General features: G+C 43.5%; 1 protein-coding gene across 1 annotated transcript in view; it reads right to left on the bottom strand.

Moving 5' to 3' along the window:
* itgav (integrin, alpha V) overlaps nucleotides 1-18135 on the bottom strand; it is a 142726-nt gene that overhangs the window by 73093 nt on the left and 51498 nt on the right. Inside the window, exons 6-11 of the mRNA XM_041200169.1 lie at nucleotides 7716-7761; nucleotides 7268-7393; nucleotides 5165-5209; nucleotides 1019-1062; nucleotides 414-470; nucleotides 265-317 (exon numbers count right to left, since the gene is read on the bottom strand). Coding sequence (XP_041056103.1) covers nucleotides 265-317; nucleotides 414-470; nucleotides 1019-1062; nucleotides 5165-5209; nucleotides 7268-7393; nucleotides 7716-7761 — 371 coding nt within the window. The remainder of the gene's footprint in view (nucleotides 1-264; nucleotides 318-413; nucleotides 471-1018; nucleotides 1063-5164; nucleotides 5210-7267; nucleotides 7394-7715; nucleotides 7762-18135) is intronic.

Below are 18135 nucleotides of genomic sequence, written 5' to 3'. Positions count from 1 at the left end.
AGCACTGATCAATGCAATACATTTTCAATAAACAAACTACATTTAAAAGTAAAAGAATCCAACATGGAATTAAAAAGTGGCTGTTGATGTAATTATCACAAGCATTTTTTTTATAGAATTGACAATTCACCCAATAATTTTACTCTTCAAGTTCAATTAAACAATCAACAGACACACTCAAGTGGTTAGTCTGACCCTAAACAATGAAAAACGTTTTCAATATTTCTTGCCAAATTTGTCTGCTCCCAGCCCCAATTCACTTACCCATCATTGTTCAGATCAGTAACAGCAACAGAGTAACCAAAGTAAGCAGCCATCTGTGAAAAGAACGGAATCACTCTTCTTTCACTATTGATAATTAAGTATGGTAAATCACACAAAATTATTCTTGTATATATTGCAGAAAAGTTTACCTGTTCCCCAGTAAAATTGTAGACGGATGCCATATTCAATCCATTTAAAATAGTCACCTGTTGATAATAAGTAAAATAAAAACATCAAAAGATACAGGAAAATCTCCAAATATAGATGAATGATTCCTGTTACATATTTAACTTTAGATACACACACTCATGCATGTGCCTCAGTCACAAGGCCATTGGTGCATGCCATATTCCAAAACTTGAGCACATAATCTGACAAATCAGCATAGCACTAAATTGGTGTTACACTGTGAAGAGATGCCATTTTTTCTGTATAAAATGCTTAATTAATGCCTTGTCAACGGGATAGAAAAGATCTCGCTCCAATCCTTGAGAAAGACCAGGTATCCTGACCAACATTATTTCTTTAATCAGCACCACCAAAATAGCCATTTATTTGGATTTGCTGTCAGATTTTACTGAGAAAAATAACTTTTATTTTCTTTCATGCTGCATGTGAAATAAAAAATAATTGTGAAGTTCTTTGACGCGCTCAAGGCATGATATCATGATGTGGAAACAGTGTTAATTTTCTTATTGTCTTAATTATTGAAACCATTCCCATAATATAGGGATATAAAATGAGCAGTCCTTACATAGCCTAAAGACTTTGCTCCTCTTGGGATACCAGTTACAAAATCTAAAAGAAAGAATTAAATATTTTTATTACACATTAAAACCAAAAAACTTATAGACAAACAATGTTGCTGTAAAAAGCACATTTGTTTACACAGCACAGCATATCAACACCTATCCTATAGAATGACAGGAGTTTAAAGACTTGGCCCACAATCTCCCATTTAATCTGCTGCTTCTCTCTCACAGTATTAACCCATATTCAGTTGTAGTATCACCAGTGCCAATTTTACTTTGGCACCTCAGCAAACAGTAAACATTGACAGTGTTTGAAGAAATGTGATCGTACTTTGCAAACCTCTTGCTGATATAACTTAACAGGTGACTGGGTCTGAGATTGTTCTGGACAAGAAGGAAGCCTAAGTGAGTCAATATTTAAAAACGGCAATGACACAGAAGCCAATTACATAAAAAGAAGAGAGTAGCTAAAGCGAGTGTTTGTCCCTTAGGAGGGCAAGACTGGAGAATTAATGATGGGGAATAAGGCAACGGTGGAAGTGTTGAACAGGTATTTTGTATCAGCATCCTAAAAATAGTTGAAAATCAAGAGGGATAAGGAAGGGAGGAACTTGAAACTAGAATGATCACTGAGGAAAATCTACTGGGAAAACTACTGGGATGAAAGGCTAACAAGTCTCCTGGACCTGATGGCCAGCATCCTAGGGTCTTAAAAGGAAGTGGCCGCAGAGATAGTGGATGCATTGGTTATAATCTTCTAAAATACCTAGATTCTGGAAAAGTCCCAGCAGACTGGAAAACCACTGTTATGACACAGCAGTTGGTAAAGGCTGAGTTGTTAAAATCCTAGAGGGAAACTTGAACAACTGCCATAACCTATATTTTCAACTGGTATGTTTGAGATGCAGTTCTGAATTCAGGGATAAGACCACTGAGCCTCAAGAGGTTTTTTTTATATAAAGCTAAATTAAACGTTTATTAATTTAACAACAAATTGAATACACTCACACACACACACACAAATACTACCATAATAACTTTTAAACAAATCCCCAAATCAAATCACTCCCAGATAACAATAACCCATAGACTTTAAACAGACACCAGGCAAAGCACATCTGAACTTACAAATTCAAAATGAGGTTCCTTGCAATTTGATTCCTTTGCAGACACTGTTGTAGGCTTACAGGCTGGTTAGATCTTAAATGCTTCTGACTTACAAACACACAAACTCCTTTCTGTTTACACCTAGCATTTTCTTTGAATGTAAATTTTCCATTGTATTACTAGTTTTTTGTTTAATTTTAACTCCCCGAACAATAATATCCTTTCATTCCACCAATTTTATTAGTAAGCTGAAAAAATAAACAAATTGTTTGGCGTCTTCTAGCTTGGTGCAAGATTTCACCCATTCTTTTGAATGGTTTGTTCAAAAATGCAAACTGCCCCTATTTAGAAAGCTATGGGCAGAATTTTATGGCCCCATTTCGGTGGGGATGGGGCTATAAAATGCAGTGAGCCATTATAAATCCCATTGACTTCAGCAGGAACATAAAATCCTGTCGCCGTAAAATTCTGCCCTATGTTTCTAAACTTCCCCATGTTTATCTAATTACCATTTCAAAACTACTTAAGCACCTAGATTAGCTGTCTTTAATCCAATTAAGACACACACAGACAGACCCCAATTCTATTAAAAAAATAATTTCCAGTAACATTATAGACATTAATATCGCTTCATGACAACCACAAATGTAATGCCTCTATTCAAGAGAGGAGGGAGACAGAAATCAGAAAACGCTACACCATCTAGTCTAACATCTGTCATAGGGAAAATGTTTTAATCAATTATTAAGGAGATAATAGCAGAGCATGTAGAAAATCATAATATAATCTGGCAGAGTCAACATGGTTTTGTGAAAGGGAAGTTGTGTTTGATTAATTTATTAGAGTTCCTTAAGGAAGTAACAAGCAGGATGAATAATAGGAAGCCAGTACTTGTGGTGTACTTGAATTTCCAAAAGGCATTCAATAAGGGTGCCACCTAAAAAGTTACTGAAGAAAATAAGAGCTCATGGTACTGGGTCTAACATTTTAGCATGGATAGAGGATTGGTTAGCTAACAGGTAGCAGAGAGTCTGGCTAAATGGGTCATTTTTGGGTTGGCAAGATGTAACGAGTAGAGTGCTACAGGTATCAGTACTGGGGCCTCAACTATTTATAATCTATATTAATGGCTTGGATGAAGAGACTGAGGGCAGAATATTACATGGGGCAGATGTCTGACCCCCCAACCCACCTAGCTAGATAGCTAGCTCCATGGTAGACTACCCCGCAGCTATAATGCGCTGCAGGGCTAAATAGGGGTAATGTGGGACTTCTGCTCCTCATTGGAGAGGAGGTCCAGCCCTCAGGAACTGCCAGCAGCTCCATCAGGGCCAAGAGCACATTAGTGGGCACTACTGGGACTGCAATGAAGGAGCAGGAGGCAGTCCAATTGATCTGTAGTCAGGTAAGTCTAGGGTTTTGGGCAGGGAGGGTTTGTGCAAGTTAGGAAGGGGAGGGTGGGGGCTGGAGGTGGTGTGCTTAATGCTGCAGGTGGGTAGGAAGTAGGGTTTGTTCTATCTTAGTGGGATCGCAACCCCCTCCCCCCCAATCCACAAAGGCAGCCCCTGAAAAGGTAGAACCCCCCACTCTTCCTTCCCGCACTTTGACAATTATTTTTTAAAGCAGGCTTCCCACTGCCTCCTGATTGACCATGCCAAACATTTTATGGTATGGCAGGGTATTATCAGGGGCATAAGGCAGGCAGGCTGGAAGGTGGTGTGGTTGGCACCCGCCCTATTTTACGTGCCCTCCAATCGAAAATATGCCTGACGGTGGAATGTAATATGCAGCCCCGAATGTATGGTAGCTAAATTTGCTGATGACACAAAGATAGGAAAGCAAGTTGCAAAGAGGACACAAAAAGTCTGAGTGATCTAGTTTGGCTAAATTAGTGGGCAAAAATTTGGCAAATAAAGTATAATGTGGAATAATGTAAGTTTGTCCACTTTGGCAGGAAGAATAGAAAAGAAAAATATTATTAAATGGGGAGGGATTGCAAATATCTGTGGTACAGAGCGATCTGGGTATCCAGGTACATGAAACTTGCATGCTGGTACAGCAAGTGATTGGGAAGCCCAATGGAATGTTGGCCTTTATTACAAGCTGAAAGGAGCATAAAAGTAGGGAAGTGTTGCTACAACTGAGGGCTTTAGTGAGGCTGCATCTCTGTGTACTGTGTACAGTTTTGGTCTCCCATCTTAAGCAATATAATTGCATTGGAAGCAGTTCAGAGAAGGTTCATTTCGTGGATTCCTGGGATGAAGGGGTAGTCTTATGAGAAAATGTTGAGTAGTTAGGCCTATACTCATTTGAGTTTAGGAAAATGAGAGGTGTTCTTATTTAGATATATATGATTCTGAGGGGGCTTGACAGGTTAGATGCTGAGAGGGTGTTTCCTCTTGTGGGAGAATTAAGAACTAGGTAGCACAGTTTAAAAATGAGTGCTCTCCCATTTAAGATGAAGATGAGGAGGATTCTTTTTCTCTCTGAAAGTCATTTGACTTTGGAATTCTCTTCCACGGGGAGCAGTGGAGGCTGTGTCATTGAATATAGTCAAGGCTAAGTTCAACAGATTTTTGATTGTCAAGGGATTCAAGGGTTATGAGGGCAAGCAGGAAAGTGGAGTTAGGGTCATAATGAAATCAATCATGATCTTACTGAATGGTGGTGCAGGCTCAAGGGGCCAAATGGATTACTCCTGCTCCTATTTCTTATCATCTTAATTGCAATACATTAACTTTCATTCTGACAAATAGAGATGTGAGCCCAATTTTGTTGTCATCTTTCAGCCTCTGTCAAGAGAATGGGGGCAACAATCAGGGAAAAAAACAACTTGCATCAATTTTCTCCACCTGGTAGAGGGATATGGGGATCAGGTACACCTGCCTTACTGCCACTTAGACAACTCAGTGCCATTGGGTCGATTCTTGGATTTTCCTGATTTTAAGGTCAGGGCAATTACACAGAGTATTATGACCCATTAAGTGAAAGGTTGTCACTTCCCCGCTGTCTTTAAATTTCCACAGAGAATCCTTGCTTACCTTCTACTGAATCTTGGGTAAAATTTCCAACAGCTACTGAATAGCCTAATAGAAGAAATTTCAATGTTTAAAAAAATTGGTCAAAATTGATCTTTGAACAGTCAGATATACAGGGCGTGATTTCCCAGCCTCAACACTGGCAGGCATCATCGCAGGCAGGACGGGAAAATTTGGACAGCCATTGCAGCTTTCCAAATTTTCCTGTCCTGCCCGCAACGATGCCCACCAGTGTCAGTGCCGGAAAATCCCACCCACAGCCTTTGATACAGAAACATCTCTCAGTTGACAAAATTAGTGCCTGCACAATCAGTATCTTGCGTTAACCTATTTCGGAGTCCTCTGAACAACTAGACTCCAAATATGACAAACACTTACTACAGAAACGTGCCAAGTCCGTCAACTGTTTGTTTAATGAGATCAAACATTTAAAACCACAGTTTGAAATAACTGTTACAAATTGCCAAATGCCAAAATACAGAAGAAAAAAACCACTGTTTCAAACAAAGATGATAATCTTTGAGTATCTTTACTGAAATTATCACTTTACAACTCCGCATCATTGGAATTGAGCCAAAGGTTGACTTATTTAAAAACATGAATATTATTTCCATTGTTCAGTACAAAATCAAAATGGGTACTCTGAAGGAATATAGAGGCTTCTTCAAATAAACATATCCTTAAAAGTGCCCCTGGAATTCAACAGTTTTATAATAGGTCGTAACTTCTGGGCTCTAAGGCACCGGATTGGGGCGGTATCCCAAAGTAGCGCTGGGGAACCCTCCCCGCCACCGAAGATTCACAGGGAAGATATTCACGGCAATTGCCCAGAAGTGCAAACCTTCTCTGGACAATTGCCCTGTACTGGGAACCATCTGAAAACGTGATGTAAGTCACAAACTTCAGATGTTTCCCACTGTGTTACATCAATTGTTATGCAGCAAAAGTTAGATGAAATAAAATCTTTACTAACTTCTAATTATTGCACAACCCCACACCAACCACCCTCCCCACCCCCCGATCCCCCCACACACAAGCTCCCCGAGGGGACTCCTCCCACTCCCCAACTACATCCCTCCCCAATGCCCCACAGGACTTCTCCCAACCCCAAGGGATGACAACCCGTGACAGGAAGTCCCCAACCCATGGGATTCCCCCCTTCACAACAGGGACTCTTTCCTCCCCCACCCCGGGCTGGACTCTCACCCCCTCCCCTCCTTCCCAGCCCCCCTGCCAGGCCCAACTCTTACTCCACCCCCCACCAACTCTCACCCACCTTCCACCAACCCTCGGCCCAACTCTCACCCCCTCCCACCAACCCCTGGTCCAACTCTCACCCCCTCCCACCATCCCCCCCACCCCAGGCCCAACTCTCACCCACCTTCCACATCCCTCCAGCCCAGCCCAAACTCTCATCGCCCCACCCACCCAAGTCCCGACCCCGATCACCGCACCGCCCCCCCCCCTCCCCCCAACAGAGGCCTTGCCTGACATTCTCCCACTGAGGCCTGACCCAACATCCTTTTCCCACAACCACCACCCACCCCACCCCCGCCACCACCCCTCAATCGAACCCACTTACCTTGTCAAAGACTCTTAAGCCTGGCTGGCCCTTTAAACTTACCTGGTTTATGGCTGCTAGTGCTGTGAGAGAGAAAGAGGGGTGGGGTTTCCTTCCCTTGAATGATAGGACCTGGGGACGTGCTGCACCGCCCAGATCTTGCCCAGCTTGATTCCAAAGGTCGGGCGAGATAGGATTGCCTGGATTTTCAAGTTAAAATCTTGCAACTGAAGTGGCAATTTGACCCAATTGCCACTCCATCAGAAGTTACAGCCCATTATAATTTGACCCAATGCAATCTCATTTTGATGTCCAACTAACTTCAATACTATTCCTGGAGGAGACGTGATAATGGATTTTCCTGCCTGTCCTTGTAAAATGTTCTCAACAGCCACCAATTCTAACAAACTGTCAAATATAGATGTTTTTGTTCGGTATTCATATTAAAATTATTTTACAATGTACAGAAAGGTTAATAAACTCAGGTGCTAAATTCAGTTATGTTTGTTCCAGTAGTGCTATTTGAAAGGTAAAGCCCTACTCACCAAGGTAGCTGTCATCATACACAGCTTCTGCATTACGAGTTGCAACTTGATGTGGAAACTTTGTGACCAGCTCTGAACTATTGTACATTGTCACAATTTCTTGTACTTCGTCAGAGATTAACTGACCTGTAGAATTACACAGTAGATTTTACTAGTGAAAAAATATATTTAACGTATAAATGTTTCAACGCACCACATCATAAGGGCTACAAAATCTTGTTTAATACCTATTATAATAAAGATACATTAATATTTACAATAAAACTTCAGGAAAAAATACTTTCCTCCTGATTTTTGAAAGTCAGGCTAATATTTTGAAGTCATGCCTTTTTTAAGTATCAAAAAGCTGATGAGACCAATATAAAGTGGTCAAGACATGAATACTTTTAGGTGTACAACCAGCAAATGCAAAATGATTTCTTGTAACAAAGCAGTATTATATTCTTACCTTGCCAGTAAAAACTGCCAGGTCCCCCAAGAACCACTCTGCCGGTCTGCAATTCATGAAGGGATAAACACAAAGTGAGAGCTGTTTTCCTAAACAATTATATCATGTGGTGTTTTACAATATTACCAAACAGTCCTAGCAGGGTACATGCAATACAGTCTGAGGCAGAAGGCATTTTTATCTTATAAATGGAGTTTCAAGCTTACAGGAGGATGATAACAGTGTGATGAATATTCTTACTTGATCTGCAATCAGAATTTAACTTAACTGGATTCTCAAATGGCTGAGTGAATAAATATACTATAAGGCATCACAAACAGCTATGCCCCAAGTGCAATTCTTGGAATGTATAGTCCTGAGTTTTCGGTTCCGTTTCCAAAGCGCAGAGTCCGGACAATTCCCAGCTCTGTGAACCTGACCTGGGTAAACGTGCTCCGGAAATTTGGATTTCCGTTCTTTGGGAAGGGGTGTGAAAACGGGAGTCGTGGTGAATGACCTAGAAAGAGTTCACAGGCTGCCAGGTGCACAGGCGTACTGGATGCAAGGATGGCCTGGGTGCACCCACACTTTTTTGAAGCTACAAAAAAAAACAAAAAGCAACCCTCCAGTCCTCACCCCCTCCTACACACTCCGCATGCCCCACCCATGCCATCTCAGGCCCTCCACCGAACCCCAAGCCCCTCAATACCCCCAATGCCAACTATGACCCCCACCCATCCCACATGGCCCCTCATACCATTTATGCCAACCAATGCCCCTCTACCGATCCCATGGCCCTTACATCCCCTATGCCAACTTAGTGCCAACCCATGCCCCCATTCACCACCCTTAGCCCTTACACTTCCAATGCTAACTCACCCAGTATCTACTGTGGGCAGGCCTCAGGATCCATGCTGAGATTCAATAAAATTCTTGAGTGGCTATCGATGAATTCACTATTATAAAAACACTCATTGATATAATCCCATTCACTACATTTAAATTCCTTTAATCTAGATGTATTCATAGTCCAACTTCAAAGAGTTTATAACCACTGGAGCTGTCAAACTGCAAACTGACAGGCATCCCACTGTGATAATGAAAGGTTGTGAAATCAGCACTAATCCTGTAATTATAACCCTCAGGTTTATGTGAACAAATGGAGTGAAATAGCAAGCAGCTTTTAAAAAACACTATGGCCAGGAAATTTAAATGTTTTCACGGCTCCAATTAGTTTAAGCACTTTATATGCACATGCATGTCTAATTTTTGATCCCAAAGGACACTTGAACTCTCCAAAAGGGCACCTTACCTCTCCCAAACAGCACTTTACTTCCTCCAAAGAGCACCTGACCTCTCCCAAAGTTATCTTGGGACCATATCCAAAAGGGTACCTTACCTCCCAAAAAGGGTAACCTATATCTCCAAAGAACTCTGGTAAGTTGAGACCTTCTCCTACCAGGTCTAAAGTGATTTGGACATCCCACTAGCAAAAATCAGAACTAACTTGAGGCAGCTACACTTTTACATGTTCAATTGTCTGTGAACCATGGATGTGCAAATTAAAGCCCATCTTCATTCCACCCACAAAAACAACAGAAGCCAGAATGGGAGTGAAACTTATGGATTCGTGCCTCCAACACCATTTTCATTAAGACGGAAGGCTTCCCTGTCAGCATGAAAATTCATGCCATAGTGTTAGCTGACATGAATAATGAACTTAAACTTGTGTGGAGATAAAACTAGATGGCAAACAACACAATGAAATCATTGACAGGCTCTGTGATATCTGCCCAAACCCACCTCTGGTTACTATAGCTTGAAAGGTTTACACAATCAAAACAAATGATAGATATGGATATAGAAAAACATTGGCTGCAGTAAGTCAAATGATCCATCGGCACGTGGATATGCCTTTTGAAGATATGGGCCGGGATATTCTGGCCCCACTGTGGCGGATTCTCCCATTGCAGATGTAGCAAGCCATTCAAATGTCCATTGACTTCGTGGGACCGAAGATCCAGCCCATGGGAGGGGCCCGAAAATTCCAGCCATGATTTCTGATTTTTTTTCAACTGGCTGAATTTTAAATTGGAACCCTATATAGACAATTGTGTTTTTTTCAGAAAACAACCCAGACCAGGACAGGCTGCTACAAAACACAATTTCTCTTTCCACAAAATTGGAAAGATGACAATCAACTCCCTTGGGGAGTGTGAAAGACCCCATTCTCTCTTTCTCTCTCTCTTTACTGCACCTAGTATGTAAAGTGACCACCCTGGGAAGAGAACAACTGTGGCCCAAGATCTTTTAAAACATGGAAATCTGCTCTGTACAACTGGATCAAAGATAAGAGCGAGGCTAAATGGCTGTAACACTGAATCACCAGATCGAGACCAATCAAGGAACAGCTAACCATTTACTCCATTTATTCCTTTCATGGACTGTAAAATCCTTACAAGCCTATCCTCTTACTCTGCCATCTGTACTTGCGTGTGCATGTGCCCAGACGAATGTTGTGTTTTACTTACTTTTTTAGCTCAAGAATTGTTTCAATAAACTTGCTTCATTCTTTACTTAACCCATTAAAACCTGTCCGAGTAATTCTCTATAACCTTGACAGGTAAATAGTGGGACACTTGAAGAATTGATAAAACACATCCTCAATCAAACAAGGAGTGGGAGGACAGTGGAGTCTTTTCATCTCTCTTCACCTGGTTATAACAGAAACTTGGGAGCTTTTTTCCAGGGCTAACCTCACAAACTTACGACAGTATTGGAGTAGGAAAAGCAAATTGTTCCCAGGGAGCAATTTAAAAACTGCAATACAGGTTTTCTTGAGTTTACAATATTCAAGTGCTAAAATGTCCACAGTCAAAGTCAGTAACTTTCTAGACCTAAGTGAGATAACTTGGGATAGATTAAGGGTTCTATATCCTTTGAAGAGTTAAGGCAGTTATAGTTTGTGTTCTGCCCAAAAGCCAGGAAAACTGAAATTCTAAAACTTGTGGCCAGGCATTTGGATTTCAAACCTGAAGAAACTGAAACAAGAAACTAACATTAGCGAAGATACAGCTGGAGCAGCAAAGACTAGAGTTGGAACTCAAAGAAAGAATTCCAGGATAGGGAGCAAGAAATACCATTCCAGAGAGAGACAGGATTTGAGGCTACACAAACTGCGTAGAGAAAGGCCCACTGCTCTCGCTGAAGGCACCATTGGTGAGGGGACCACCTGTAGCTCAAGACTAAGTGTTGAGTTATTCAATTTTGCCCATTTAGTCCCCAAGTTTGATGAGGAAGAGATAGAAGCCTTCTTCATTTCCTTTGAAAGGTTGGCATGGCAATTAAAGTGGCCAACAGAGGGTTGGGCTCTGCTCTTGCAGAGTAAACTGACAGGCAAAGCGCACAAATTTTACCCCATTGCCTAATGGGGGTTCAGCAAATTTTGAGGCAGCAAAAAATGTTATTTTAAGCGTGTACTAACTGATGCTAGAAGCATACCATCAGAAATTCGGTACCCTTAGAAAACAGCCTGACCAGATGTCCATTGAATTTGAATGGCTTAAGCAGCTTGTTTTTGACCAATGGATGTGGGTGCTTAAAATTGAGACCATATACAAAATCCTTTGAGAGATATGCTTCTTGAAGAGTTCAAAAGTTCACTCCGGCCCTCTATTAACTCTCACATAGGGGGAAAGAAGTGGCAAGGACCAGACAGGCAGCAAACCTAGGTGATGAGTATGAGCTTGTCCACAAGCCCTCATCCCAAAGGCCCTTCCTTAGTTATCCCCAATAACCTGAGGATGGGAGGTGGGAGATTGATAGAAAACTGAGAGAGGGGAAAGCTGCAAAAACAGGAGGTCCTCCTCAAGCCAGAAAGGATGATGCTGAGAAGAGAAGTGATACCCAGAAGCCCATGTATTTCCGTTGCGTATAAGGCAGAACACCTTTGTGCTGATTGCCAGAGACGATGAGAAAAGCCCATAGGATTTATTGGGGCAAATAAGACCTGTGCAGAAAAAGGGAGTCAGGCAGACTGCATAACAGACCAGGCTATGGCTCTGACTGCAGCTGAAAGTCACTGTAAGCTCACCGCTGAGAGTATGGGTGAGTTTAGTAAAATCCCTGAGTGTTACAAGGGTTTTGTATCAGAAGGAAAAGTGGCTCCATTTCCCCAGAGCAGGACAATTAAGTGGATAGTCGTACTAAGGGATACCAGGGCCAGCCAATCGCTATTGCCAGACAAAGGCATGACATTTCCACCAGAGAGTGCATTTAGTGCTAAAATGCTGGTAAGGATTATTGAGGGAGGGTGCATGCCCATATCTTAAAGTAGATGCACCTGGAGTGCGTCCGTACTTCAGGACTGGTGACCGCAGGAGCCATCTCCAGTTTACTTATGGATAGGGTCGACCTGCTCCTCAGCAATGACCTGGCTGGATCGATGGTGGTAGCATCCCCAGTAGTTTAAGAGAAGCTGAATATCATCAGGGAGACAGAGCAGCTGCAGGGGTAAGTCCCTGGCATTCTCCCTGTGTGTAGTGACCCAGTCTATCACCAAAGAAGCTCCATCAGAGGAAGCTGAATTGACACTGCAGAAGGATGATCCTGCCACCTGGTTACCAAAACAATTTTCAGGAGTCTAGACAACCCTAAAGGAGTAACGAGGAGAACTTCCTTGGTTGCAGCTCAGCAAGCCAACCCAGTGTTAAAAATGTTAGCACAGACTGCCCAAACTCATGCTGAAGCAGAGGGAGTCCTGGAGTGCTACTATTTTAAAAATGAGGTGCCTATGAAGAAGTGGAGACCTCCTCAGACCTGCAGATGAAGAGTGGACAGTGATCCACCAGATGGTGCCACTCAGAAGCTGCAGGGAGATATTAAGGATAGCCCACAAAATTCCCATTGCTGGGCATATTGGTATACAAAAAATCCAAGCCTGCTTGAGCCAGCATTTTTAATGGTTACAACTTCATAAAGATATGGTTTGGTTCAGTAAAATCTGCCACATCTGATAGGGAGTGGGGAAGCCTCAAACTGCAATTAAACCTGCATCTATGATTCCCATACCAGCTTTTATGGAACCACTTAGCAAGGTGCTAGTGGATTGTGTGGGACCCTTGCCATAAACGAAAGGGGGCTCTCAATATATTCCTACTATTATAGATATAGCTACCTGATTCCCAGAGGGCTTCCCCTGAGAACTGGCAAAGTAATGGTGGAGGGATTAACACAATTCTTCATCCAATGTGGGTTGTCCGCCAATATCCAGTCAGATCAGGGCTCAAATTTTATGTCCAGAATATTCCAGGAAGTCATGGGTAACCTGGGCTAAAGTCCTCAGTATATCACCCACAGTGACAAAAGGCTTTAGGACAGTGCCAAAAGACAGTAAAAATAACAATCAGGGCATAATGGCATGAGTACCCCATGACTGGGATAAAGGATTTGGTTTTCTTCTGTTCACCACCCAATGAAATCACTGGTTTTACTCCTTTTGAATTAGTTTACAGACACCAAATGAGAGGTCCCTAAAACTAATCAAGGTGGAATTTTTAGAACAGAAGAAATAGGTCTCCATGTTAGACAATATATCAGCATGCTACGAGCAGCTCGTGAAGGCCTGTGGCTCAGGAGCACCTAAATAACTCCCAAACAGCTTTGTCAAAAAAGTAGGCGGACAGACATGCCAAGGCCAGAACATTTCAGTCAGGAGACTATGTGCTAGTGAATGTATCGATACAGGGTGAACCCTTGCAAGCCCAGTTCAGCAGCCCGTAGGGTAGTGTCAGGAAGATATAGTAATTCTCTATGTTATTGGAATTTATTGCAAAATAGAGTAATATTGTATGTGTGTAGGTGTGTGTGTGATTTAATTGGATTAATGGCAGTTGGTCTGAAGGCTTTGAGGTAAAGATGGGGAAGTTTAGAATGTAAGGTAAAAGGATATTTGCATTTTTAAATAAACTAGCCTAGATTGTTTTAAAAGGTGTGTAATGTGTCACGTAGCCAGGTGAAGTTTAGAAAGTGTTTTACTTTTCACAAAGATTACTGGTAAAACTTAGTGCTATGAGCAGTTTTTATTACCAGGAAGATAAAGTGGCAAAGGCATAGTGAAACAATGGAATTTGCAATCAAAAGGGGAAAATATGTATAAAGGAACGAAGACTGTGTGTAAGGGTAGGCATTTTAAGATTTTACAAGTGTGAAAAGCCTTCAACATTTATGCCTCAAGCTGCTGTTTTCAAAGGACTGAAGTTAAGAAAACTCACTTTGAATTCAACTTCAGGGAATCACGTTTCTTTGCCTGGGTCTTTTATAAACTGTGTTTCTTAAAACCTGTGTGCCTTAACAAAAGTGTAACCGGGAGTTAGGTTGATATGGGGATTTAGAAGTTGTCACAGTAGTAATTTGTAGATCTATGTATGCATTTAAAATCATTTCTCTTGTTAATAAATGTTTAGTCTAAAACCTCTTAAGACTTGGTGGTCTTATTACTACTGAATTCAAGGCACTCATCTTAAAATTTATACAAACTGCAAAACAAGTTGTGGCAGTTGTTTCAAGTTTCCCTTTGGATTTGAACAACTCAGCATTTACCATCGGCTATGCCATAACAGGTAGCAAAGAGGATTGGGGAAGTAAACTATTTAATGGACATCCCAGACCATAGGAAAAAGCAAAGGGTGTGTCATGTCAACATGTTAAAACAATATCACAGCCAGGAAGGGGACAAGCAGGTAACAGTCTGTCAGACAGCAAAAGAATTGATGGATGAAAGAGGCAGTGAGGATGAATGAGATGCCAGGGCGAGACCCAAATTGAACCCTCTCATCCAGTCGGCAAACATGGAAATCTTAGACAAATTAAATACCCTATTAACCCATTTAAACACAAACAAAGGGACCTAGGCAAGGCTGCTCACCATGTTTTAACAAAATCTGTAGAGGCGAGCCAGACTGCACCACTTTAGCTCTACATAATGTGGATGTGGGAGAGACCCCTCCTATTAAGGAGAATCCCTACCATCTAACTCCAGAAAAATTGACCCGGGTGCAGAAGGAAATTAAATATATGTTGAAGTACAAACTAATCGAGCCCAGGAACGGTAGCTAGAGTTCCCCAGTTGAGCTCGTACTAAGCCGGATGGCTCCATAAGGCTCGGCATTGACTACCAATATATAAATATAAAAGTCGACTCCCACCCAATTCCCTGCCTGGAAGACTACATAGGTAGAGTAGATAACACAGCCAGCATCAGTAAGATAGATTTATTAAAGGGATACTGGCAGGTTCCTTTGACCACCTGACCCTAGAAGAATCTATCTGGAGTCGAGTCATGCCATTCGGACTCAGAAACGTCCCACCTGCCTTTCAAAGGCTGATGAACTTGGTAGTGGTGGGCCTACCCAACTGTGTCATGTACTTGCACAACCTTCAAGTGTACAACACCTGGAACAACTGGAAGTCCTCTTCCAAAGGTTACATCTGGTTGACCTAGTGGTCAATCATGCAAAGAGTTTATTCGCTAAGACTCAGGTGACCTATCCAGGACATGTGGTGGGTCAAGGACAAGTACTGCCCAGAGCTGAGAAGATGCAAGCAGTAGTGAATTTTCCCATCCCCAGGACAAAATGGGCAATAATGAGATTTTTGGAAATGTGCAGTTATTAGTTAGGCCCTAACTTCAGCACTATAACTGCCCCATTAACAGACCTACTACAGAAAAAAGCAAAAGTAGTGTGGAGAGAGGGATGCCAACTGGCTTTCAAGAAACTGAAAGCCATTTTAGTAAACAAACCAGTGTTAGCAGCTCCAAACTTCAGCAAAGCATTTATAGTAGCTATTGATGCTAGTGACCTCTGGGTAGGGGCTGTCCTACTCCAAGAGGACAAATCAGGCAGAAGGAGACTGATCGAGTATTTCTCCAAGAAATTGGATACACACCAGAAACAATATTCCACTGTGGAGAAAGAAACCTTAGGATCATTACTGGCTTTCAAACACTTGGAGATATATATCTGAAATGAATACAGACAGACCACAGTCTATGTGGATCACAATGCCTTGATGGAGAAATTCAAAACCGAAAATGCAGGACTTTCATTGGCATTTGTTCCACTTAAGAGCTGTTTCCGGCCCAACCTCAATTATTAGGGTGGATAAAAATCAAATGGGGGGTGCCCAAAAATCAACTGAATTAGATCCCAGGTGGGAATAGGGGGGCGGGGAGGTGGCATTTCCATCAGAAGCCCCCACTCCTTCTGGTCCAGCAACTGGAGCCCCCTCCCCCACCAGTCCTCTCCGGGAACCCGATCGTCCCCTTTGCGCCCCCTCTAGGCCTTACATACCCTCCCTTTGCCCTGTGACCCTTTAAACTTACTTGGGCCTCCTGCAGGGGCTGGAAAGCTGCTGGCCAATCTGATGCCAGCAGCTCTCTAAGGCAGGACTTCCTCCCGAGTGAAGGGGCGAAAATCCTGCCTGCAGCCCAATGCTCATTCGGGCATGAAATGGCTGCAGGACCTCAGTCGGCAGAGATGAGGTGAAGGATCCGTGTGCGTGGGAGAGTGCTTGCATGAGGCTCTGAAAGGACTTGCCACAGACAAACTTCTCCTTCAGAATCACTCGTTGACCAGATGCTCCCTCTGTGGTGACAAAGGATGAGGTTGAGGGGCTCACAAGCAAATGGGAATGGGAGGAGGCGGACCGCCTCTGAGACTTCTGAGTGGATGACCCAGGGGTATCCAGCTGTCTCTCCTCCTCTCTTCAGGTGCCTGGGGGGCCCCTGCCCAACTCCTTGAGGGGAAGGAGCACTTGGTGGGATGTCGAGGTGCCCTGTTTCCCTCCTGCGTTACCACTGAAGGAGCTCACCCTTGGCTCCCGCAATGGAGTGCAGGTCTGCACACATCTCCACGTTCTGTTGGACCAGGGTCTCCATGGCATCTGCCATCCTCCCAAGGAGACCTCCATACACATGTGGACACCACTTCGTCAGACAGCTGGCAGATGCACTCCTCCAACTCTCGTGCTGCTCTGCTGAGGGCTTCTAACAGTCCTACACGATATTCCCATGCTTTCTGCTGACTCTCCAGGATGAGTTGGAAGGCCAAATCCAGTATTTCGCCATCTGACTCTGACCTTTCAGATGCTTGATCCGCAGCAGTCCCCCGAGTGCCGGGCAGCTCGGCCGAACCCGCCTCCTCCTGCTGCTGCAATCACATGTCCGTGCAGTGACCACCAGGTTGTGAACCAGAGCCTGCTTGACATCTAGGTCCCACCGAGTTGTGTGTGTCTCTGACGCAGAGTGTGGGGAAGCGCTGTGACTGGTCTTCCAAGCTGCTTATTTCCAGCTCTTCGATTCAGGAATTGTCCTATTGGCTGGAGGTGCGGACCTGGATGGAGCTGAGGGACTGGCTGGCTGAGGGTGTCAGTTGCTTGGCAGAGCTCCCTGTGAACCAAAGTCGAGATAATTAGTGCATGGCAACAAAGTCAAAAGCAGGAAAGAGAGCACTCACGTTTACGTTGAGAGAGGGATGATGTGATGCAGGATCCTCAGGAGGGTGTTTGCTGTCGGCCTCAGCATCACCACAGGCACAGTCCACGTCCTCAAGTCGCAATGGCATGGTCCTCAAAGTGAGTGAGGGGCATTATGAGGGCCACTCCGCCCCCCCCAGTCTGGGACCTCTCCCTGCTGATGTGAGCAGGTTTCTCCTGCATGAAAACTGATGGAGTGTGTGTGAGCAGGACACATGGCACTGCGTGGAATATTTGTGTGCTGAGTGGAGGCATGGACAAGATGAGAATGTGAGTCCAAAAGCCTGATGGATATGTGAGGGTGTGTGAGAGTTAATGATGTTGTCCCTTGAGGTCCAAGATCCCTGTGGATGTGTGATAGATTTGAGAGTTGAGAGAGTGATGAGAAGAGTGGGTTACCTTGGATGGGACCATTCATTCTGTAACGGCACTAGATGGCTGTCCTCTTTTGCAGGGCATTGGCGCTGACCACCGCTGCTACTGCCTCCCATGCTGGATTGGTGATGCAGCTGCCCATCCTGCAGCCAGAGTTAAGGTAGAGGGCAACACGGTGGGCCTCCATGACATCCAAAAGGCATGCGTCATTGAAGGGGGGTGAGGAGCTGCAGTCTTTTTGCCTTTCGAGGTCATCCTGTCTTCCTTGTGACAGTCCTGGGCTGGAAGCACCAAGAGGTGTGCACCCGGCTTCAGTTTAAATATGGCGCCCAGCGTGGTAAAGTGGCGTGGTGGGCAAATAAGAGCCTGTTTGCCATGGAAACTGTGTGTTTCCTGGAATGCATAATTAATGTGGTGGGTCTAGGACAATATGGCGTGAAAAGCTGCCATTGTGGCCAGCAGGTAAAACGTCATTTTACCCGCCCACTACCGCACTTAGTGCAAATCTGGGATTCCACCCTGTGACTTTGCA

This window comes from Carcharodon carcharias, chromosome 12 (genome assembly GCF_017639515.1).
Source record: "Carcharodon carcharias isolate sCarCar2 chromosome 12, sCarCar2.pri, whole genome shotgun sequence".
In the NCBI taxonomy this organism is placed as follows: domain Eukaryota; kingdom Metazoa; phylum Chordata; class Chondrichthyes; order Lamniformes; family Lamnidae; genus Carcharodon; species Carcharodon carcharias.
The sequence above is the reverse complement of the archived record's forward strand: the minus strand, read 5'-3'. Positions and strand labels throughout refer to the sequence as shown.